We start from the raw sequence: 26,418 nt of genomic DNA on the forward strand, positions 1-26,418 counted from the left end.
GACTTAAACTACTGTGATGGAGGATGGATGTGGCAGACAGCTAATGAAATCATCAATGCTGTCAAGAAGATTAATAGAGAACAATTGTTTGCTATTTATCATAAGACACAAAAAAACCCAGGCGCCAGTCAAATCATAATGTGGCAGATGTACAAAAACCAACAAGAAATACTGCGAATTTACTCAATTCCTTATATTCCTCCCTCAAGTAACTACTAGTAGCCCAGATGAGGGTACTGGGCTAAATGGACTTTTGGTGCAATCAAGTATGATCACCTTCATGTTGCTGTTATTGTTGTTATTATTATGTTAAATAATCAAATTGTACGCACGGTTCTTCCAAGTCTCCTAAAAACACCTCCCTGCCAGAGCAATATCTACCTCCCACATTGCCCCAGAGGAAGAGGGACATGCAGGATGCACTGCAGTTGGAGACACCTACGGAGAGCAGGTAACTGTGACACACACTGGCAGGGACATCCCTTGATGCGCTGGGACTATCCTGAAAGTGAGAGGATCCATACAGTATCCAGGACCTGTAGTGCCAAATGAGCTATCAAAGCAGACATTTGCTAGTAATAATTGCAGCCTTAGACTTTTTGTCTAGCTGCAGTTTCCTCTTGCCTCTTCACCCTACCAGTCCCAGCATCCCTCTCCCAAGCCAGTTTCAGTCTTCAACCACTTACCACATTGAACAACGCAAAATGTCTATTAAACAAGCAAAGACATAATTGTCCAACCAGGGCCAAAAGGACTGTTTAAATTACATTTTCTGATAAAGCAGAGGCAGGTTTAGGAACTTACTTATCTCTATACTAGATCCTGTAGTATTTCTGTGTGAAGATATTTACAAACCTGACATCCACAGTTTTATTGCATTCATGGTCAAACACCTCAAAAGCTTCTATAATCTTTTTCTCAATTTCAGCTACTGCGCCATCTGCAAAAAGAAACATAAGAAAAGAAAAAGAAAGATTCACTGAGCTGTTGCAACTCATTTATTTCCAATTTAAGAACTGTGACAGCAGAAGCACCAAAACTGATAACGGGGCAGACAGGAAAGGTACTTCGAAAAAGCAGAAGTTATTCTGAAAAAAAAAGACTCTAAATGCAGGATCTTGTCATTTATATTAGTAATCCGGCCTTGCTGTGGCACTGCAGCTACATCAAGTCTGGTGGTAATGGTGCATCTCAGCTGCATGATCACCAAGCTGTCCAGGTGTGGACCCTGCCACAGCTCCTTCTGGACCACGAGCCTGAGCCCCTCCTGGATGCCATGGTGCCAGCAGAAGAAGCAAGGCAAACCTGGGCCCAGGCTTGCCATGAGATGGGGCTGAGTCACTTCATCCAAGTTCCGCCATCCAAGGAAACCTAAATGCTCTCATGTCCACTAAGTTAGCTATAATGTATGAAAAGCTGAGAACCAAGAATAAAGAGATGGCTAAGATATGTGCACAGTGAATGTGTCTCACGGTAAATAATTTATTGCAATGGTTTGCAAAGACAATCTCAGGGAAGGGGAAGGAGCAGTTTGCTGCGTTTGGTTTTTATAACTCCATCTCAAAGAATGGGGAAAGAAGATCCACAAGTCGTCACAGTTATATCTCGTCTAAAGCCAGAAATTGCATTCTTGGGGTAATGGAAGTACCAGGAAATAAATTCTGAAGAGAAAAATGTAAAGAAAGGAAGGAGACCATCTCAAAAAAAGCTCCCTGGCAAGGAAACCAGGGTAAATAAAGAGTGAACTGGTTAGCCCATTTATTAATGTTGTAGTTTGACCCCAAAAGACAGAATATAGGAAGCAAAGTGATAACGGAGTTGACCTCTTCATTTCCGTGGCTAAATACAGCCCCAGACTCCAACTGGCAAACCAACTCTCAGGAGGCAGCATTTCGTGAGCTAGCCCCACAGCCTCCACAGAGACGCCACAGGGAAAATTTGAGTGACAGCCAGAACATGGCTGTCTCTTTTGTATTCCCAACATCATGATAAAAACATAACTTTTCTCTATCAGAACAGATTTCTTCCTTAAGCTTATCTGGTGTTAAAAGTGTTGTTGAGTGGCTCTGTTGGACACTGTTTCCACTGACATAACAAATCCATACCTAGTTTCCTACAATCCCAATGTTCTGGGAATCCCTGGGGCTGCAGTCTACAACCATTTCTGTCATTTGGTCTCTTGCCCTCATGACAGAAATGTCTGGTTTGTGGCAAAGGGTATCAGAACTGAACCTAGCTAAAAGATACACTGGCTTTGTGATCTCCCTGTTTTTACCTTGACCCATGAGCTTTTTTATTGTATTTTCTCCCCTTGTGCTGCTGAGGAAGGCAGAGAGTGGTTGGGTGGGTGCCTGGCAGCTGCCCAAGATCAACCCAGCACAGGCTGCAAGCACTTGACTATAGTAGTGGATTGACGCAGTTATAAGGAAGCTCTTTTTCATGTAGAAGAGAGGTGTACCTTGTAACGGTACAGGTGCCTGCTGCTTTCTGCCTGTCTTTGGTACTGAACTCCCCCAGGGGATATGTAAAGAGAAGAGAGGTAGGAATATATCCTGTATTCCTCTCTCTGACTTTATTCTCCTGGTGGAAGCATGAGCAGGCACATGTACAATTCATTGGAGACTGGAGCTCACTGAGGAAGAAGAGCCCTGTTCAGTCCCCAGATACAGGACTGTCGTGGTTTAACCCCAGCTGGCAACTAAGCACCACACAGCCACTCGCTCACTCCTCCCCAGGTGGGATGGGGGAGAGAATCGGAAGAGTAAAAGTGAGAAAATTCGTGGGTTGAGATAAAGGCAGTCTAATAGGTAAAATGAAAGCTGCGTGCGCAAGCAAAGCAAAGCAAGGAATTCATTCCCCACTTCCCATGGGCAGGCAGGTGTTCAGCCACCTCCAGGAGAGCAGGGCTCCATCACGCCTAACGGTGACTTGGGAAGACAAATGCCAAATGTGCCCCCCTTCCCTCTTCCCCCAGCGTTATAGGTTGAGCATGACATCATATGGTCTGGAATATCCCTTTTCTTTGGCCATTTGGGGTCAGCTGTCCCAGCTGTGTCCCCTCCCAACTCCTTGTGCCCCCCCAGCCAACTCCTTGGTGGGGTGGGGTGAGGAGCAGAAAAGGCCTTGGCTCTGTGTGAGCACTGCTCAGCAGTAAGGAAAACATCTCGGCATTATCAACACTGTTTTCAGCACAAATCCAAAACATGGCTCCATACTAGCTACTATGAAGAAAAATTAACTCTAGCCCAGCCAAAACCAGCACAAGGACACACTGTGTTTTTTTCATGGCTTGACAATAATCCCTGCCTTTTATGTGCCTAAGCAGTACAAACCACATTTAATTCCTTCCAAAAAGCATAGTTAAATCTAAGTGGACCTGATTCCTTGTAGAAGAAGCCCTAAAGACTTACTCTCAAACTACTAAATTCGATGGAAGTTTTTTCAGTGACTTCAAAGAGTGCTGGATCCAGTCTCCAGTGTAGACTGTTGGAATTCAGTTCTTCAGATCAGGCACTTCAATTGTACAGTATGTCTTGCAATAGAGAAATGCTGAAGGAATATTTATAGCTGTATATTCTTGGCTTGATGAGTGAGCCTTCTGTAGAAATAAAAATTAACCAGGGGAAGGCAGGGAAACATTTCCAGTACTGGAACTATGTAGCCATCCAACCTTTTCAAGCTTTGCCTTCTATGAAAATAGTATACATTAATCTTACCTGTTTCAAGAGGTCTGGCAAAGAGAGATCCTGAAATGAAATAACTTCATGATTTAATCTAAGTACCAGATAATCCATATTTCTTCTAAGAACTGAGAGGAAGTTGTGATTAAGAGCCATAACCATGGAAGAAAATTTAACATGCTGTAGTCCTCTCAAAGACTCTATGTGAGATGAGTGAACATCTAATAAGCTATTGCCTAAATGTTGTCGTCCCTCTAAGGATGAAAGCCAAAGATATTCAACATAGTTCACGATGGCAAAGCTAGTTATGTGAAGACTTCTTGGATTCACTCTAAACCTCTCTTTGGGAGGGAGAAAAAGATGGATTCCAGCTCTAGGATAAGCAATGGACAAAGGTTTAAAATGATCCCTTCAAAGAAGGGCATCAAGAGATCAGACATGCAGTTAACTCAGCAGATGTGATGCTCCAATGTACTGAAATTTTTCTGCACAAGGATACTCTGCTCCATGGATAGATCAATGAAAGTTTCATGTTGCCCTGTGGAGCAATTTTTTAGCAGTTTTCGGGACAGAAATACCTACGGTCTGATCGAATAAAAGATTTTATTCTCACTTATTCTACTAACTAGAAAAACTATACATAATATCAAAGATAAAATTACCTGATTACTTCTAATGGCTTAAATAAGTAAATATTGAAACATACCATGCCAAAAAAGATTCTAATACCTACAACTGCTTATTCCCTCAAATGTATCCTGTAGGGATGATATACCATTTCCATTTTTATGCTGCTACAATGCTTCAGATACTTGTTGGGTTTTTCTCATTTTCTCGTTCTCGTGTATTTTCCTACCACATAAGCAATAAGAAGACAAAATGTCTTAAAATCCATTCCTCGGTTACATTAACTGAAAAGTGTATTCACTATCAGTTTCCTTTCCTGTACCATCCTTTGCTATTTTCCCAGTTTGTTTAGCATGAACTAGACAAATCTCTAGACACTGCCAGTTAAGTAAGACTGGCAGGGAGCTGGGAGTCCCAAATTAATTCTGCTGGTTCTTTCAGACTGAATTGTTCCTCTTCAGATTGTCCAGACTGTTCCCCAGCACGCTGAGGCCCATTTGAAGCCAGCCCTTAAGCAGCACACCTGCCTCATTTGTGACATTTCTTCTTCAAAGACCACATCTTCAGTCTTTGTAGGGAACAGAAGCAATTAAATAGATGTGGCTCTGCCAGACTCTTGAGTAATGAGCATTTTAAAAAGCGATTTCTAGTTGATACAATTTGCTAGATTCTACCATTCATTTACCTGTATGAGCTTGCTTTCTTTTCTTCCTCAGGGCCAGTTGCTCAGATGGTTCAAAAAAGCCAACCCTTCCTTTAATTGAAGAGAAATTATGTGCAGAAAAAAGAGGTATCAAAAGACCAGGTAGGCCAACATTAAACAAATGCTGGAAAGCAGCATCTGTCTGCTGCTCACAGGAGAAGGTTTAGTCCCAGCGTAGCCTGATGAACCTATTAACACAATGCAATACTCCAAAACTCTTTTTGTACTATGTAAAAAGTAAAATTAAGGGCTGATTTGTAGAAGCACCAGTGGACTTGATTTTATTATTTAGTGTTACTGCTCAACACACCTGAAATAGTAATCTTTTAAACATTAATCTATGTATATTTTAATAAATATGGTCAAAGTTATATTTAAATGCCTATATGTATGTGGACACCTCATTAATTACTCCATCCTCTCTTCATGGTACTAAGTTATGGTTACAAGCAGGTGTGAGGAAACGCCTGAGGTCTCTGGTGACAGGAACCCTTTCTCACATGAGGCTGCCTTTCTGAACTTGAAAGGACAAGGGACACAATCCCAACTCAGTGACAGTTTTAGAGTCATTTACAGGTTGTTGTTCTGATTTTATTTAAAAGTGGTGTTATTAACAGCTCTTTTGTAGATCTCCCCATTCACTAACTGGGGCTTATGAGCAGGAAGTACAGAATTGTACCACTGGCTAAATACTCCAGCACCATTTCTTCTCTTTCCCACTAGCCATTATTTCAACCAAAAAAGTAGGTAGCAACCTTGGTAATGTCAGCTGAAAAACTGTGAATGGGATGCAAAGACTGCCATGATGGAACAGGAACATTTTTAAGAAGGCAATGGACACGAGAGGGGACATAACCCTGCAGGCAGGCAGCCACATGACAGAATGTGAGTCTTAAAGGCCCCTGCAATCTCCACTCAACTTCAGTGAGCCTTCTCTTTCATGGATCCAAGCTAACCACCCTCCCCACACTGCTCCAGCAGTCTTCCGTAAGGCCCCTAGGACCATCCTTTGCAAATCCTAGCTCTTCCCATCATCCCCAAAATCACAAGTAATACTCTCTGTCTTGCCATACATTGCCAATCAAAAAGGAGGTGTGAGAAGGTGGTTGAGCTAAAAAAGGTTTGGCCAACAAGCAGAAATAGCTAAACAGATCTTACTCCTTAGAGCTTTAATATGGAGTTAAAATCCTAGAAACATGTCAAGATGCAGGAACACTTCCACAGTAAGAAGGGAGACTGGTGCTATTCCTGAAGAATACCATGTTCCCTTTAAGGGTGATTCCAAATTTATTATCTAGGTGTACAGGGCAAAAGGATGAAAGGGATGAACTAAAAAGCAAAAGAGATTTGTCTTTGATGTTTGCAGCCACTGTTTCATCTGACCTCTTCCAAAATCCTTCACAAAACCACAAATGGAAATAACTGGGAAAAAAAACCCAAATCTGACTGTAGTTCTAATGAGAAGAAATGTACAATGTATAGTTGCTTAAATAAGAAGCAAAAAAACAGTAAGAGACTTCACAATTGCAACTCTGAGGAGGTTATCAATTAGCTCTTATGAGATCTAATCGGGCTTTTAAGCAAGTGCTAACAGGACCATCACCTAGGTCAAGCTATTAAAAAGCAGTCACAATACTCAGGATCACCAGCATAGGTGAAATCTCAAACACTCTCAAATAAGCTCATCAGTTTTATCAAGACATTGTGTTTCCAGAACAAAAAGAGAAAGCCAGTGTGGTGTCGTAAGATGAACTCTGGCTGATGACATCAGCGTAAGCTGTTCCCACACTACTGCTTCTTTTTCCTAACTCCAAAGCAAAGTATACAACTCCCTAAATTATTCTGCCACAAATGTTTGTGTTGCCTTCGTGTTAAGTGTGGGGAGCCTGACTGGCTTAAAAATAATTCAGAAACCTTGCCCCACCCCAAAGAAGAAAATCTTACAGCATTTAACTAATTCTAATTTAAGGAAATTACTGAGGAAAAGGAACATGGGGAGAAAATAATCTTGAGGCCATTTGAATCTGACTTATTGGCAAGACCTTTCTGCTCTGTAGAAGAAAAGACATACATTAGATTTCTTCTAGTGACCTTCTTAATTCCAGAGGAAGATTAATGTACAGTCAGCCTAATATGCTGAAACAGTAATTGTATGCCGTTCTCTAAAAAAATTCAGGGAAGAGAAATATTTTTTCTCTAGTCTGTACCTCCTATAGCATGTATGATATTAATATATTAGATACCAGAAAAGAAAGGAACAATATGATTAAGCTGTAAGCTTGGGGAATATGCAATGTTGTTTCTTTGTGTCTTGTGATACATAATGAAATAATTTAATGTATGTGCTCATTGAAGAGTCTTCATTCTGGAAAGACAAAACAAGCAGATTTTGAAGAAAACCAAGAGGTTTATAAAGCAGCTTCATTCCTCCACAGAAGGCATAAACCCATTCCTGAACTGCAATCTAAAAAAAACAGGTTGACACAAAGTATTGACGGCCCCAATGGGAAATGTGTCACCTGAGTTTAGCCATTTGGATTGAATGAAGAGATAAAAGATGCAGCATCATGAAATTTGGTATACACCTGTTCCCAAGAAATGACCAGGCTGCAGTCTTCGCTGACAGTGGTACCTACTCCAATTTGGGGATCCAAGCTATGGCCTGCAGACTCAGAAAAGTGATAATGCTTTCTCTCCTGGATGAGAAGCATCCCATGTTATCACAGATGGTACTTAGGCAATCTGAATTTCAGTCTGTTTCCTGTAGGAGAAGAGAATAAAAAAGCTTAACTGGTTTCTGCATTGGTCACTTTCAAGCATTCTCAAAGCAGCAAAAATGAAGTCTCAAGAACAGCAAAAGACTTTTCTTTCATGTTTTTCAGAATTGTTGAGAACTAGCCATATCATTGCTTCCTATCATTTATGTTTGTTGTAGCATACACCATATGGTACCTAGATAAATAAGCAAACGCCATCATCAGTGTGAATCAACAAAACCAAAACCCTACACTCATTATCATGTATACTAGCAACCTTGGACTAAGAGAATAACCTCACCCTATTGTCATACCTCTTTTCCTAATGGTAGTACATGTGAGAGCTGAAAAATTACCTGGTTGTTTCCACCACAGTAACTGCCTTATGGAAAAACTAATAGAGAATAAAAATAAAGGGACTATATTTAAAAATAGATACACAGAATGGAGCTCTCAGAGTGGAGCAATCAGAACAATCTTGCACAGCCCCATGGCACATGGTACAAATAACTATGAGAACAAAACCCCCAGCAGCAAATAGAGTTTTAGAAAAATCAAGTAATTAATTTGATGTCTAATAATAAAATACAGGCTGTCAGTTTGATGAAGGCTGTGACAAAGTTAACTGCAAAAGTTACTTTGAATTCTGACACAAAAATATTAAACATAATTTTTCCTTTTTGTCTTCTTTACATGAGACAATTGTAACATGGGCAAAATATATAATAAAGTGATGTAAAAAATTAAGCACTCTCTTGACTCAAGATTTGGCTATCGAAATGAGACTATTTTATAGAACTATGTTAGTGATAAAAAAATAAAAAGGGTTCAGATCAACCACAATGGAAATATTTTGGTTATTTCAGTTAAAAGTTGACAAATTCATTAAAGACTTAAAAACAATGTTATAAAAACTGTGCATTTCAACCTCAAAGTTGAAAAATGCAATGATATACCAATATGCAAAATATATCCAGTTTGTGATAGTCAGTTGGCAGCAACTAATGGAGCGACAAGTTGCCAGTAACTTTACCTGATGAAACAAGATATCCTGAATATTATTCTAGGGTTTCATTGTTCAGCAGATGGTATTTTAAATGCCATGGCATTCTAATCTACCATAGATTCAGATGTTTTAATACATGTGGGAATCAGAACTAACAAAACTAATGGGGCAATTAATAACATAATTCAACTATTGAGAAACAAAGTAAGTATAGAAACTATTGCTGCCTTGATAAGCAGTCAAGCTTCTAGCTCCTCTTAGAATTCTTAATCTGACACTATAACATAGAACAAAACAGGCCATGGAGGATGCCACATCAAGCTGGAAAAGAAGCCATAAATAGTCAATGCCTTTCATCACCTAGTATATCCAAAGGTGTTTAAATCCATAGATCACACTGCCTCCAAAACACAGTTCATATTAAAGTGTCATTGATTTTGTTGCGGTTTAACCCCAGCCAGCAACTAAGCACCACGCAGCCACCCACTCACTCCCCCCCACCCAGTGGGATGGGATGAAAATTGGGAAAGGAAAAAAATAAAACTCGTGGGTTGAGATAAGAACAATTTAATAGAACAGAAAGGAAGAATATAATAATGACAGTAATAATAAAAAAATTATAATAAGAAGAATAAAAGATTTGGAATATACAAAACAAGTGATGCACAATGCAATTGCTCACCACTTGCTGACCGATGCCCAGTTAGTTCCTGAGCAGCAATCCCTCCCAGACAACTCCCCCCAGTTTATATACTGGGCATGATGTCACACAGTATGGAATACCCCTTTGGCCAGTTTGGGTCAGCTCTCCTGGCTGTGTCCCCTCCCAACTTCTTGTGCCCCTCCAGCCTTCTTGATGGCTGGGCATGAGAAGCTGAAAAATCCTTGACTTAGTCTAAACATTACTTAGCAACAACTGAAAACATCCGTGTGTTATCAACATTCTTCTCCTACTGAAGCCAAAACACAGCACTGTACCAGCTACTAGGAAGAAAATTAACTCTATCCCAGCTGAAACCAGGACAGATTTGAAAGTGAATATCCACCATTCACAAAGTTCTTGTCTCAGTTATCTCTCCCCAAAGGTGCTGGAGTCACAGTCAATCTTGTTTACTGCCCTCCCTTCTGGATCAAATATAGTTCTTCATCAATGGACTTCTTTCCCTCATGCTACACATCCTTGTAGGTCACCAAAACCATTTTAATGCTGTCACTTCTGGTTGCTCTTGCAAGATGACATTATTTTGCCTGGTCTGTGCTGGGCAAACAGCCCGCACACCAGTCCACAGAGATCACTCTGTATCTTCAGTACTTGGTAACTCATACCTATATGCCCTGAGTCATAATGATAAAACAGCTTGAACAGCTGCTGTATTAAACCTGACTCCCTCATCCTTACCAGGATCCTGTTTGCTTGCTCTGTCCAGAGCTTGCATTGTATTTCTTAAAGCCAGGGCATGCAAATGGCGAAGTATGTCAATATGAAGCCCCAGTGGAACAACAACTACTGCCTGGGCTTGCTGCAGATAATGCATTTGCCTAAGGGAATGGAGAAAGGCAAATTACAAGGGATACCCTTGCTACCTCTGCAAATTCCTTGACAGATGCTTGCTGTAACACAAAATTGTCTGTATGTTGGAGGGGACCAATAAACCACTATTTTCTGCATCCCTTCCTATACTACGACCCTGACAGCCTCCCCGTGCCCAGGCTGCTGGAACAGAGGCGTTAATTTCCCTGGTTCCACCAGTCCTTCCAGGAGGTCCCCAGACTGGAGGATTGCAATTTGTCAAAGAAATAAAAGGCGTAAGGACTTCCTACACACAAAACACAAACCAAACTTACTCTAAACTTACTGAAACTATTTACAACCAAGCAGAACTTGCAAGTGAAGGAAAAGGGTCAGGGAGTGTTAAATACTAGGAGTGGCTGAGTGGGACTGGGTCCCAGCAGGAGTCCTGCTAATGTCATACAGGGCTTCTTACAGTCTGTAAAACTCCACTAAGTACTCTTCAGGGCTCGACATGTGGTGGGTTTGCTCATGAGGAAGACATATGGAGGACAGACTGCAAGTTTGGTGCCCCTGAAAAAAAAAAAGCAGCATCACAGGCTGAGGATGTGGTAAGGGATACAACTCTGCCCTTCCTATTACCTGGCTGAGCTGCTTACACAGAAATGCACACTGGCAGAGGTGGCTGACACGGCCAGTTGACTCTACTCACCCTGCCCTGGAGCACTGTTCCCTCCAGGATAGCAGCACCCATTTGCTCTGCTGAACCTTCTTTCCCAGCTTTGTGCTTTTGTCAGCATAACTACATCTCTTCATTTGCCGCGTGTCATTAGTCTCTCCCCTGCCCTACAGGCAAGAAAATCCTTCCTTCCTGCCACTCAGAGAGTTCCTGAGCAGCTTGTTGGTGACAGCAAGCTCAGTGTACACAATCCTGGGACACACTGGAGAAGGAATCATATGGTTTGCTAGGAAAAAATCCATTCTCTTGTAGGTAGTTAGTCTGAGTGATGCAACACAGGTACACATCAATCCACGTCAGTGACAGCACTTCATGTGTCCCAGGAAAAGCTCAACAAAATACACCCTGATGTTTTTATTGTACGCAATCTGTGTAGATATTCTGTATCTAGATATATATCTATATATACTGAAGCACCAGCCTTCATAAGCATCAGCAGAGAAGCCTGCAATCCTGGGAAATGATCAAAGGATACTACCTTGCTGTACTCAGCTAGAGTTCAATTTTCTCAAACCTGAAGCACTATCTGAGGTTTGGTGAATGATCAATTTTTCAAATTTTTTTTGGTGGGATGGTATGGAAGGATTCCTTCCTACTTTCACTGCACAGAACAAATTTGTGATTTGGTCTGTGTCTGCCAAAGAGGAGAAATGGAGATGTAGTGGCTGGCTGGTTGGTATGACCATGCATCTGGGATGTAGCATGCGTCATGTTCCAGGTCAAAGCAATTAAGACAAGACAGACTCTGGCAGGGATTCCTGACCTGCTGCAAGCCCAAGCAGTGGCCCATAGCATCACCTAGCCGAGACAGGCTAGTCCAGGCCTTGGAAATGGAACTGTGCAGGCTGGGACCAGGACCTGGTTACAGCACTAGATTCTCCTGCTGATGAAGTATTCTGGACCTAGCAGCATGCCCAGAAAAAAAAAAATCAGAAAAGAAAACCACAAGTTGGCCTAATTCACATTAAAATTGCAAGCCATTCTGACACATTTTCTAGTGACTAATTTCTAAGCCGTGCTACAGCATTCATTTTACATCTGCAAGGAAAATGGTCCAGTGGAGGCCATCGTCCACTGCCTCGCTGGTGGTAGTAGGCAGAAGCCCTTCCATTAGGAAATGGCAATGCAAGTTGGATTCACACACACACATTTTGACCAGCCAAGATGATACTGTGCAGGAGGATGACTACCTGTAAGCAGCAGGGAAATGCACAAGCAAATACTTGGCACCCAGCCCTCCTCCAGCTCCAATGTACTGTTGTGCTGCTGCTGCTCTAAGGACTTCATGCAGCTCCACCACCCACAGCCCTGAGCTCCTCCTGCTATGTCTCACTGTCCCCCTGGCTGTTGGGGGTAGTGTGGTTAGTGCCCAGTGACAAGCACCTTGCTGTGCCGGTTCATAGCTCTGTCTTGCACCTTTTCCTATAGCTACAGCTTACCGATTTTTATCACCCTGAGTACAAAGTCTCTCTGAGCTCTGAAACAGTCAATAGTGAGAGCTAATGCCCTGACTCGACCTTCTTAAGCGCCTTACTCCTTGTATCCTAACCCACTGTCACCCCTGTATTAAGTAGTGCAGGGCCACACTGTGAACAGTAACATACAGCTTATTGCCTATATCCTCTGGAGAACACATAGCACTGGGAAACAGAAGGAATGCATGTGGGGTATGCCCTATGTATGCCCAAACCTCAGATAAAAAGTAGGGGTAATGTCTTAGAGCTTGAAAGAATCTGGAGTCATCATTACTTACAGCAGAAACGCTCAGCAGTCCTCCTAAGCATCTTTCAAAATACAACAGCACCTACCCTAACCATAGAGGTTCCTCTCTTACCAGCTTTCTCAGAAGTCTGTTTGCCCACACTTTGTGCATTTGTGGTTGCAAAGTCCTTGTAGAAAAGCCAGTTTCTTTTTTGTTCCCCTAATAGTTGTTCATGCGTTCAAACATTATTTTTTTTTCTTCAAATCCTTTTTGCCTTTTTACACTTCTTGGAGGGATGGAGTGGCTGAAACAGGCCTCAAGATTCTGGGATAGGACAGTTACAGTGGCCTTACAGGACAGAACAAGCTATTGAGTCCTGGATCATAACAACAGGCATTTTCATTTGATAAGCTGTCAAACATTTTGTCAGGAGTAGGTGTAACATTTTTAGAGCAACGATCAGGACACAGCATGAAATGCACAACTACAGCTCTCAGGATTTGGCTCTGCCTGCCTTCCCAAGCAGTTGGCCATAGCCATACTGCTTTAGTTCCACAGGCCTCACAACTGTTGCAGGTTATTACTTTGGAAGCAGCACACAATAAGGACTCTCAGGAAGAAACACGTATCCAAATTGGACCTAACAGGTCTCAATAATGACCTAGATTTCAGCCAGCCAAGTACATCATCATTTTGCAGCTACTCAAGTTGTGGCTGAGTCTGACTTCACGAAGCCTGGAGCTTCATGAACTAAAGCAGCAAGCTCTGATTAATATCGCTCACCCTAATTATTTGCACAGGTCCAGCTCTGACAGTGAGGCTCTCCTTCTGCCAGCTGGTGTCCACAGACAAGCTGCCAAATACTTGCCATTGCATGCAACTGACACTGAGGGCAGTGAAACAACATGCTTTGTCACACTAACTTGCAGATGATGGGGGAAAATCCTTTCCTTCTGATATAAAGATCTTCCCTTCTGAGCAGAGGATGTGGAGATATGCCTCCAGTCATCCAAAGAAAGCAAGGACATCCCCTCTATGCATAGATGTGGATAGCCTCCTATATGCCTGTGATTCACAGATAATACACAATTAGTTGTCTTACACTTCTCTTGAGGAAAGTCATGATGTTATCCTTCCTACAGTGAAGTGAAAGAAATGCCAGTGCTTGGCGCTTGTTGGCCTGCAAAAAATAATCATGACACTTTTTTTAAAGTCAATATCGGCTGCATGCAGTCTCCTTTTTCATAAGGCAGAGATAAGCTCAGCATAAATCTCCATTAGGGATGTGTTGCACATCCCTGAAATCCCAACTCTGGCAGTTGTACCTGTCAGCACTCCTGTTGCAGCTCAGAGCTGGCAAAAACAGTAATCTCCATTGTTGCAATTTGTTCTGTATCTTTCATCTCAGCCACACCTGGGATATAATGAAAGAGTTATGTCTAGCCCATACTTATAGTCTCTTTCATCACCAACAGCGAACTGTCCTGCGAGGATATATAGCTCTCCTGGTGATGCGGAGAGTCTTGCTATAGCTCCAGCTGCTGCTGAAAAGGAAGAGCTTACGTTGGCTGCGACACTGGCAGAACACAACCCATGCTGCTATGCTGTGTGGTCACAGAAGGCATTTGTCCCCATTTTTCCTGGACTTTCCACAGTGCTGGCCCCAGAAGCAGATGGCAGAGCCACAAAGGACAACTCCAACACCCACACATGCACACTACAACACATAAGCACCACACCAAGCTCCACCAAAATGCAGTAATGCACATGCTGCTGCGCGCCCCACAACAGCAGCTCACTCTGTCGTGGTTTAACCCCAGTCAGCAACTTAGCACCACGCAGTCACCCAGTTACTCCCCCCCACCCAGTGCAATGGGGGCCAACAGAATTGGAAGGAAAATGGTAAAACTCGTGGGTTGAGATAAGAACAGTTTAATACAATAGAAAGGAAAAAAATAATAATTATAATAATAACAATAATGACAATAATAAGAATAAAAGAATTGGAATATACAAAACAAGTGATGCACAATGCAATTGCTCACCACTCGCTGACCGATGCCCAGTTAGTTCCTGAGCAGCAATCCCTCCCAGACAACTCCTCCCAGTTTATATACTGGGCATGATGTCACATGGTATGGAATATCCCTTTGGCCAGTGTCGTGGTTTAACCCCAGCCAGCAACTAAGCACCACGCAGCCGCTCACTCACTCCCCCCCATCCAGTGGGATGGGGGAGAAAATCGGGGAAAAAAAGAAGTAAAACTCCTGGGTTGAGATAAGAACGTTTTTATAGAACAGAAAAGAAGAAACTAATAATGATAATGATAACACTAATAAAATGACAACAGTAGTAATAAAAGGATTGGAATGTACAAATGATGCGCAGGGCAATTGCTCACCACCCACCAACCAACACCCAGCCAGTCCCCGAGTGGCGATTCCCTGCCCCCCACTTCCCAGTTCCTAAACTAGATGGGACGTCCCATGATATGGAACACACCGTTGGCCAGTTTGGGTCAGGTACCCTGGTTGTGTCCTGTGCCAACTTCTTGTGCCCTGGCTGGACATGAGAAGCTGAAAAATCCTTGACTATAGTCTAAACAATACTGAGCAACACCTGAAAACATCAGTGTTATCAACATTCTTCTCATACTGAAGCCAAGACATAACACTATACCAGCTATTAGAAAGAAAATTAACTGTCCCAGCCAAAACCAGGACAACTCTGCCAATGACGTGGGATGGCCCCAACAGGGCACGGTATAACTTGTCACCAACAGCATGCACGTACATCTGATTGCATATGTGGCAGGACCAAGCATCTGATAAACTGAATATGCCCACTAAACTGCCTCTGCCACTGATTGCTCAAGTGGTCAAGAACCAGGGACCAAACCCAAGTGGGTATTAGTGCTCTAAGAATTAATTTTTTTTAAACATAAGCCATTATAAAGTTTAACTACAGCACCACAGTAGCACTGCTAGAATACAGCAGTTTGCAAACTTTCCTCTTGAAAGAGCTGTAATTGTCTACAATATAATAGAAGAATGAAGGGGTTTAAGTATGACTTTTAATACATGCTGTTATGTATCATATCACAAGCCCTTCAATGTGCCTGACAGGGTCTCAAATGGGTTAAAAAAAAATAGTTTCTAGACTGGTTGCAATTCTATCTGCACTACTCTGGCATGAGGGCTTTATGAAGCAAAGGAAGACTGTTACGGTGAAACAAAATGGCAAGGGATTACAGGGGTTTGCTGCAGTTGCTTGTTTTTTAAGGAGCTGTCTTGAAAGTATCTCTTACAGTGCTAAATCACTTTCTTTACATATCATGAATGAAAACGAATCTCCAATTTTCTTTTTGTTTGCCTAAGAGTAATATTCTAAATTTGAACAGCATTTCAGCTGACAAATTTAAGACATTTACATTTATCATCAATGCGGAGTAAGACTTATTTCTATAACCATTTGAGGCAGGCTAAGCTAAAGGAGAAAGTTGGCAAACAGGTAAAAAAAAGGATACAAGCTGTTCACAGATAAATTTCAAAATTCATGTCTAATTTGCAACCTGATCATCAGCAGTTAACGGTCCAGAACCTCCTGTGACCTTACACCAGTGACACAATAATCCTTACCATTTTTAAGATGGAGCTTGGTAAGCTTTTTAAAGTTATGGTTGTATAACCCCAGGCTGGACTCAAGGAAATCCATTCCGATGTTACATGCATAAGGCTTTCACGTACTACCCACGCCTACGTAACACTGAACAGTTAGGACGTCGTATTTCCAAAAAGTTGGGAGTCTGTATTTTCTTAAAGGTGGACATTTACAATTAAAGACCACTCCTAAAAATATCTCCCAAGACCTGTCAGGTAGCACATAATCCAACCTCAAAAGCCATGGGGGCCAGAGGTAGGTTTTGGGACCTCCTGCCCCTTACTGTGCCCACAGCTTTTACCCCTGCACCGGGTACCGGCCAGCTCCGCGCAGGGAGCTCCCCGCTTCTCTGGACACCTTCTGCAGCACCCCCAGCCCCATCTCTGACTGTCCCGTGCCCATCCTGCCACGTCTGCTGCGCTGGGCGCAAGGCTCACCTCCACACAGGCTGGGCTGGGACATCACTGCCACAGCCACTTCTCCCCTCAGGATACTTCACAGGATGTGTAGGAGGCATTTTCAGCTTTTGCCCCCCACCTCAACCATATCCCCATAGCAGAAATGGCAGCAGCGGCAGCTGGACCCCACAGCAGGATTTGGCCAGGGCAGAGCGGTGGTGTGACCAGCACCTCTGTCTGCATGGCCACCTCCCACCTGGGGGCTAAACATTGAGCACATTCGACAACAGGTTCACGTCAGACCTCTGTTACCTGAAAGACCATTTCCCTTCCACAACCTTCAGCCCGCCACATTTTATTGCCAATAGCAACAAAGCGGTATCTGTTCACACAAAATAAGGTGCTCCTAAATTGCAAAAAGAACCCCAACCCCTCAGATCTCAGAATAATTAGTATGTAGACATGGAAATTCTTAATAACATGTTAACTATTGTTGGAAAGATAATTTGTGGGAGTTCTCGAGCTCCCTGTCAGGACTGCGTATCTGCTGGTTGGCATTGTTTAAAAGACAAAAAAGTTTAAAGCCTTTCTGCACACCAGCCAATTTTTTATTCAGTAAGTCAGCTAGAAGTAGAGCCAAACCAAAAAACTTCTGCCATTTTATGCACCATGGAAACAAGAAACCTGTCAATCTGCAATTACCTGTTCTACATCCATTTGAGATCAACTTTTACTAAAGGAGCATAGCCAGGAGGATCAGATCTACAGCCTCTGTTCTTCCATGGGAGATGGACATAATTTATTTTTTGTTTCACTCTCAAATAAGTACAAATATTAAAACATTACTCAGATTGATGTCAAGGTGCATATTAAACTGCATTACAGTCTAATAAAAGCTATAAACTTTTCTCACGTAATTTCTCACAGCAATGTCAACAAGAGGATATAAAAATATTCATAGTGTTCATCTGTAAATTCCACTGTGATAAAACTGCACGCTGATTTCCTAAGTGATCTCATATATTCAGATTTTCTTCTAGAGCAGAAATATTGCTTGCTTGGGCCCTAGGAAAGCTACTTATTTTTAACAGCTCATACTGATTTTGTATTTTTTTCCATAAATGAAACACTGCCACTTTTTAAATTAGAGATAACTTGTCTGATGGACTACTTTAGCCTGAAGGTTTATTGTGAGTTTTTAATCCATAGCTTTTGTGCCTTTCAAATGCTGATGCTTATTTTTGAAACCCTCAAAAATACATTTTTAAATACTCACTATAGCAAGACCCTTAAATGTACTCATGTGCTTAAGCATCATGTACATCCTGTTATCCCATTCAGTGGGATTCCCCAAAGTCATAGACAGCTTCAGCGCTTTTCTGTGTCAGGTTTGAAACTCTGATGTTAATTAAGTGTGCTCTGAGGAGAATGAATGGTTACGACTGCCAACAGTGCTCATGGCAGCTACTAGGCTCTCTAAGCTTGGACTTGTAAGTTTATTAAAACAGAATGAGCAGTGATAGCACATTTTCAGTATCTCTAGTGATACAGAATCCAGGCAGAGCCAGGTGACATAGAGAGGGAAGGTTTAGATTCTACCTACAGATGTGGAAGGATTCGGCAGGGCAGGTGAAGTAGGGGCAACTCTGCTTCTTTGCAAGAAGGTAGTAGCTGAATGGGATATGTAGCTAGTTATTACCAAATGTAAATTCCAGTAAATCTCTGATTTCACCAGTGTGCCAGGCAGCAAACCAGGGCAGTTAAAGAGCAGACATGTATGTATGATTGAACACACTGTTACTTTATTTACATAAGGCACTAAAATTGGGGTGAAAACTTTCTCCCATCTCCACTAACAAACTCCACATGACTGTTTCATAAGTCGGGAAGAGGATCTGTGAGGCCTGATTACATATTGCAGCTGTAACTCAAACTACCCAGAACAACTACTAATCATTTACCAGAGAAAACCACCATCGCAGAATGGTTATTCTCCATCTCCGTAGCTCTTCGCATCAGAATCGGGTATCTTTCTGGAGGACGTCTGCTATCCAGAACTAGTTACTCGATTTCATATGGGTTTAAGTGGGTGAAACAGGAGCTCAGACTATTTAATGTACTTCCTTTTGGATTAAAATTCATGACTTATTAATTGCATTTTAAATATGTGCTAACTGGCACAAAGAATATGGTCTTAGAAAAGCTTTAATACTGATCAATTACATAACATTACCATAATGATATAGGAACACTGAGCGTTCTTTCCTTTATGTACTTCCATGTGATTTCTTAAATCCCAGCTGGAGAAAAATATGTCTTGTCTTCTGTCTAGTTTTACTTCAGGCACTACCAGTCTGACATCTTGCTTTCAGGTTCTAGTAACATCGGTATTGAGATCAGAGATATTAAATCTTAGAAAAACTGACATGTTATGTCAAATTACAAATAAAGTATCTGAGAGCAAATGGAAGAACAGACAGACTGAATTAAGTAGCAGAAAAAGGGAAAGAAACAGAATGATGGGAGGGAAGATACGGACAAATATACAGAAGAGAACGATTAAGCAAACAGTCTAGCATAATCAGATGGGTATGAAGAAAAAACATTAAACAATGTTGAAAGCACAAATGTAGGGATATAAATTCACACTTAAAACATGTAGCTACAGATAGTATGGGCATGATCCCATTAACACTTATGCACATACAAGATTTTATTCACAAGAATTGCATAAGTTAGAGGGTAATACTCATGTGAGTAATATGATGTACATGAGGTTGCAGGGTTTGGACTTTCACCATTTTTCCTTGTGTACATCGTGTATATCTGTACAACATTTAAGCAGGCATTTTAACTTTGAAGAAGGCAAAACTTGAAAATAATAGGACCTAAGGGAAACCTTTACCATGAAAGCTGGTGGAACTGCAGTGCTACAAAGCACCAAGAGGAATACCCTAAAGAGTAATTATTTGACAATACAACTAATGTTATTGTTCTGTTTGAAGCATAATAAAGTAAAAGTTGCAGTTTGCATAGATGTGGAATGCTTGTCAGAAGAAAGCATGATCGATGCATGAATCCAGAATCAAGGAATCCTAATTAACCCTCTAACTGCTATCTGCAAGAAGTCTAACAGCAACTCTGAAATGGGTGTAAGCGACTTATTCTTATGGGATTGCTTCTGCAGTTTAATGAGACACTGACTGTTAGATTACTTCAACCATGTTTATAATAATAAGACACATTTATAGGGCAATAAGCAACTGGTTTGCCTAGTAACAGACTATGATTCTTGTGAGTGACAGAAGATAAGTCAGATGCCTTGCCCATGTTATACAGGTTATTGTCCTTATTCTACCGATAGGAAGCTAAAGCCCAGTATGTTACTTTCCATGATCCATCGGGGAGTCTGGTAGAGCCAGGAATGGAGTTTATGGGTCAAGGTCATTTAGGATGACAGCACAATTTTCCTCTAGAAGATGACATCTGATACTCTATTGAGAATAGTGTTTTATAGGATGTTAAAAAACATTAAGTGTAAAAAAACCCCAAGAGAGTCTGTCTTCAGTAATACAGTAATTTAACTTGTTACAAAGTATTCTCACCTTGAAACTACAAAAACAGCATTAAAAGCCATTAATGAAGCAATCAAAAATCCATGACCTTCCTTCTCCAAGAGTTTCTGCCCGTGGATTGACAAAACGGTGCAAAATCTCAGTATCATACATATGGGTGTCCAGAATATATGGAGCCAGAATTTCCCAATATTTCTGTTATCCTGCCAGAACTCCAGACTCCCTCTTCTCAGATGGTTCGGGAGACTTCTAGGCTGTTATCCTATCATCTCTATCTACCTCTGCCAGCACTGTGCCTCAGCTTCATTTGCAAAACGGGAAAAGATGCAAAAAATATGCTTTCACAAGACTACACAAAAATTAAAAACAATATAAAAGAAATAATACTTTTAGAACAGTCCTCACTGAAGCTACATCAGTCTTATTTCTTAACTTCTGCAAGATATCTATACTGCAAAGTGCACACTAGAAATACTTCTACCAAAATCAAATTACTCATTCAGCACCATCCACAGCAACTATTTATACAGGACTTTTCTACGGAATATATTAGGTTTTTTGCAAATAAGACGAAATAATCCATTATTTAGATTATTTCATATACAACGTTCAAAATTTGCAAACTACTACAACACACACAGGTTTACTTACAGAAAGGATGGATTTTAGAAGTCACGATACTGTGAGTTTTACAGAAAGTACGTTTTTCCTTCAAACAATACTTGAATATCGTTGCAGGAGGAATTACCTTCAGCCTGTAGAACATAATTTCTGGCAACACTCCCTAATGTAGAACACGCTTGCCTCTAAAAATAAGCCATGGTGCTATCAGCAGCACAGATTACTTTTTCCTGGCAGAGAGCGCCTGATGCATCCAGAAAGGACTGCAAGGGGCGATGACCAACTGGCTCCAGCGGCTGGTCCAGCCATCCCGGCCGCCCTGGAAGCCACCCCATGCCACGACGACGCGGTCAGCCTGGCCACCATCAACTCCGGGTGCGCCCTGCTTGGCTGTAACACAACCGTAAGGCAGCCGGCACCCGTGGCCATCGCCCGCGTGTGGCATAGGCCACAGGTGCCATTGCAGCGGGCGGTGCGGGGGAGAAGCCCCTCGCCCTGAGGCGGGGTCAGGCCTGAGGTGGAGGCAGTGGTGTGGCCACCATGAATGGGGGGGGCAGGGGGTGTATTTATATGCGTGTACGTGGGCATGCATTCATATACAGATGCATACATGCACGCATACACGCGCATACATATGTACGCCTGTGTCTCCCCGTGCGCGTCCCTGTGCCTCCCTGGCGCCAGCCCCGTGACGGGCAGACCCCGCCAGCCGCCGCCTCGCCCGCCGGAGGCGGGAGGCCGGAGGCCGCGGCAGGGCGGCCCCACTCGGCCGGCGCCCGGCGGCGGCCCGTCCCCGCCGCCAGCCCTCCCGCGCACTCCGCGGGGCGGGAGGCCCCGGCCCCGGCCCCGGCCTTACCCTCGCCGTTCCCCTCCTTCTCCGCCATGGCTGCAGCCCCGCGCCGTCGCCATGGCGACGCGGGCCCGGCCGGGCCTTCTCTTCCCGCCGCCGCTCCTCGCAGCCGCCGCGGCTCCCCGCGGCCTGCCCGGCCGGGCTGACAGACGCAGCCACCTTCCCTCGGCCCGGGAACGCGCTTCCCTTGCGGCCTTCGCGGCCTGCTAACGTACAAAGCGAGTGAAAGATGACGGAGGTAGCCGGCTGGAGGCTCTGCGTGCCGGCCTCGAGTACTGCAGCGGGCAGGGAGCCACGGCCGCGGTCCCCCCCAAAACGTCGATCGAGCCCGGAATTTGGAGGCCAGTGCGAGGGCCCAGCCCCGGCCTGCTCCCCAGGCCCCGGGGCCCCGCGCCACCCCACGCTGGGGTTTAGGGCCTAAAGTGATGGAAAACGTGACTGAAACCCGCACCTGGCCTGCGAGTTGGGGCACACACCGCTGTCCCCGCAACCAGGCTCCCCACGGGACCCTCACACCCGCCACTACTCCTGCAAGCAGAGTTTCCCCAGCAACTGCAGAGATTCCCCTGTATCTGAGCTGCAGAAAGTGAAAGAACATTTTATTCTAAATACCGTCATGCCGAAACAGCTAAAATATTCTGTCTTGGCGATATTAAATAAAACTGTGCAGTTTAAATTTAGCTGTGTGTTTTAGCAGACAACGCTTGTGATGCCTGGTTCTTCTGACTCTAAAACAACTGTGAAAGTAGAGAAAATATAAATATTAATATTCCGGCAAGATGCAACCATATATTCATAGAAAATAAATATTTATGAAATTCCTAGAACTAAAACCTTGTCCTCACCACAGCAGGTGCTTGTTTGTCAGATGTTAAATTTTTGCAAAGCCCATGTGGATGACTCTTCCTCACACGCTCATCTCCACCTCTCAAACAAAGAGTTACGATATGCTCAGTATTCATGGAAGCCTGAAATTCCAAAAAAGACATTGAACCCAAATAGGGCTTCTTTGCTTTAAAAGAATCACTTTTTTATAACATTTTAACATTTGCTGTTTGCCTTTCAGCCATTGATTTCTGTGTTTTTATTGAACATGGCTCAGAGTAAAGAGGGTGTAATAGACACCCAAGAGAATACATCTTTGCTCTGTTGGGAAAACAGCTGATTATGCTCTCTAACAAAGCTGATCCCTCTGAAAGGTTATCTACAGATTTTAACAGTTTACTAAAGTAACAAAATATTTCAAATTACATGTTTGACTACGGAAGTAGCACGGATTTGTTTTCTCTCAAATCAATAACGGAAGTTTTGGTGAGAACAGCATGGCAGCCAAAGTCAGAGGATGCAAAAGCAGCAGCAGAAGGAAAGGCCCTCATCTTTCAGTTTTACAGGGCTCCCATTCCTTAATTCCTCAACACCTCCACGCAGAAAACCTTTGTCTTTCCTGATTGTAGATCTATGGTTGTGGATCAGTCACGTGTTTGAAACTGAAGAAAAGTGCAAAATATGTTGTTCTGGCAAGGACGGAGCTTTCTTATCTCTTCCCTCTCCTACCCTAAATGTGGAATTTCAAGTTCTTGAATATTGTGCCCAGCATTAGATTTCTTATGTCATTTTCCAGATCACATGATTCATCATAGGACATTTACAGCTCTGCTACAAATGCTACACTAATTTGAAGTGTTTACCACATTTCCTTAATAAAAGCTCTAAAACATCCTGTTCTAGTCATTCAGGTTTTCATGCCAAATCCATACCCAGAATATGAACAATATTCATCTTTGAAATAGATAAAAATATTGCCTATTGTGTGAATTTATTGAGATTCTTGTGTTTGTAGAGTAGCCTTTGAATGGAAGTGATTCACTGCAATCATGATGTGGTAAGACAGTAACTCCACTCAGGCCACTACCTTTAACATCTTCCCAGCAATTTCACCAGGGCTTGCACTTGGCTTTCCCCACCACCCTTTCCTGTTTGACGCACACTTGTCTTTGTTTCCTCCAGGAGGGATGGTAATGAAAGCAATGTGTAAAAGCCGATCAAGAAAAAGTAAATCGTGACATATGCAACAGCTATGACACGTTGTGTATGCCACAATGTCCACGTCCCATTGCAGCACGGCCCTCTGGCCCTCATGAGCTGCTACAATAGTTCCTCAAGGAGAGCACTCTTCTGAGTATATAAAACTATTGGTCAAATCCTGGATGTTTGTACTGGTTAAGTTTGATACCTTTAGTCTAGCTGCAGAATCTTTTGTGACTTACAGCTAATACTACTTTCAGCAAACAGTATTTTGCACTATCCTGCCCATGTTGTTGAGATTCCACTCAGGACAATTACTGTAAATCAAAGTGCTTCATTTGCATCGTCTGCTCTAGCCAGGAGTTTCCTTTTGCTCTCAGTAACTAGCAGCCAAGTGTCAGTACCTGCTTCCCCTCTTCCCCCAATTCCTGACACACAGGGCTTTGGTGTCTTGCCTGTCTCCAGGAGCAGAATGAAATATGGAATGAGAAAGCACTTCAAAACGAGAACTCACTGCTTTAAAATTTCCTGGCAAAGTATCTTGAAAAATCTATGTAGGAAAAAAATGTTAACAATTATAATGCAGATCAAATATTGGACCTGAACCACATGAATGTTTCCCTTCTAACTTAATGCACAGACATCTCAAACCAAGGGTATGAGTGGGCTGAAACAACTAATCGCATTTTGGCACAGACAAGTACAAAAGGAAACCCAGAACTACTAATTCAACAGCTTGAAATATCAGCTGCTGCATGCAAGATCTTTAAAGAGCTCCTCTGAAGAGAACATACCCTTTTAAACTTGTAATTTTTCATTTAAAAAATGTCAGAAAATATCTCAGGGAAAATATGGAAGAAACCAGCATTGTTGATATAAAGCCTGAATCCACTGAAATCTAATAGACTTAAGGTACCCTTGCCTCTGCACATAATTTCATCACATACATTCCTCTCAGCTATCAGGGTCCTATCACACATTTTGTATATTTTCCATGCGTATGTTCAGAAATTTTGTTCAGCAATAAAAAACAGCTCTAAAATGGGAGAAGTGGTGTAAAAGATAAAGCAGTGATAATAACGTCCTACAAAGCAGTGTCCCCCCATGGCTTCAGGGTTGTAGCATTTGAATGCATCTTTGCTCCGAACACTTGCTGAAGACCTTCACTATAGAAGTCCCTCTGTGGGTCCTTGGGGACCATATAACTGAAGGCACAAAGAAGCGTATTCATTTGTCCTTTACAGAGAAAGTAAGTGAATAGCTACAATTCTGTGACAGGAGTCTACCTAGAACTCCTCTGTAGCTAGATGAGTACAGCCCTACCACTCAGGAGGTGTTTCCATGTCCCAGTACCCTTTTTCACCAATATAACACAAACGACCCAAGTGCATTTGGCATCTTCATTCCACTCTTCCTCTGGGATCAGCAGCTGATCTGAGTGACTCAGAAACAGCTTCTTCAAAACAGAGTATTATCTAAACATTATCTGTTCACCCAAATGATACACAGCAACCAGATAAAAACGAGAAAAAGACTCCATCATTCCTTGCCTATGCTGTATCTTTCCCTTCAGATTTTGGGTAAATTACACTGAGAGCAGCTACCTCATTCCTTGATGTGTGGGAGGGAAGACAGCTTCTCTTCTGGCTTGTTCTCTTTGTTAACTGCAGGCTGTGATCCTATCCTTGGACCAGATGAAGAGAAGCCTGACAGAGTGGGCAGAGACAGACAAATAGGCATGCCCACCATTATTTGCTCTGCCATTGACCTCTTCCAGGCTGCTGGTATTTTCTTATTAACCTCATCTGTTATAATTTTGTTTTCTTTTTGAAATATAAAAGCCTTACTGCTCTGACATACAGAACAGCAAAAAACCACATAAATTGGCAAGGGAGTTCCTTTATTTTTGATACAGGTAATAAACCTAGAAGCCCAAAATCTGATCTCTTAAATAAAATGTCAGGGTATGATTCCTTGAGACATGTGGAGTTCACCGATGCTGAAAGGGGAGGATCCAGCTCTTTCTTCAGGTCTTGCCCTTCTTTCTCTACTGCTGGCTGCACATCCTCCTTCTACCTTGTGCTGGCTCTGCCATTCATTGAGAGCAGAGATGAGTCATTGAAGTAGTAAAAAAAAAAAAAAAATCCATCAAAAAGTGAACAGTTTTCTGCCACATTAAGAAATTCGGTAGAGGGTCTGACAAGCATCTGAATCAACACAGCCAGGAAGTTGGACCGTGCAATTAGAAGTGAGGGAGACATAGGGAGGAAGGCAGGAAGGGTGAGAGGTTCTTTTAGACGGAGAAGTCTCAGTGTTTGGCAGAGCCCATAAGTAAAACTCAGAAGGAAGGAAGGGGGAAAAATAGGTTTGAAGGCCGCTCATAACAGCAGCATCTCAAATTCTTCTCGGTCCATGGGATGGCTTTGGAACTGTACTGGCAAATATCCCTTGCTGCTCATATACAGCTATGACCCTGTGGATCTTTAGCTGTTCCTGTCCAGCTTCAGCAAAGCTGCATTTGAGGAAAAGTGACTGAATTTGCATTAAAAATGAGTTACTAGGAAAA

General features: G+C 42.5%; 1 protein-coding gene across 1 annotated transcript in view; it reads right to left on the bottom strand.

The window, feature by feature from the left end:
• Positions 1 to 22,008, bottom strand: part of EFCAB2 (EF-hand calcium binding domain 2) — a 34,488-nt gene extending 12,480 nt beyond the window's left edge. The window contains exons 1-2 of the mRNA XM_049830871.1: positions 21,834 to 22,008; positions 856 to 940 (exon numbers count right to left, since the gene is read on the bottom strand). Coding sequence (XP_049686828.1) covers positions 856 to 940; positions 21,834 to 21,861 — 113 coding nt within the window. The 5' untranslated portion in view covers positions 21,862 to 22,008. The remainder of the gene's footprint in view (positions 1 to 855; positions 941 to 21,833) is intronic.
• Between the last annotated feature and the right edge of the window lie 4,410 nt (positions 22,009 to 26,418).

Source organism: Accipiter gentilis, chromosome 28 (assembly GCF_929443795.1).
Source record: "Accipiter gentilis chromosome 28, bAccGen1.1, whole genome shotgun sequence".
Lineage (NCBI taxonomy): Eukaryota > Metazoa > Chordata > Aves > Accipitriformes > Accipitridae > Astur > Astur gentilis.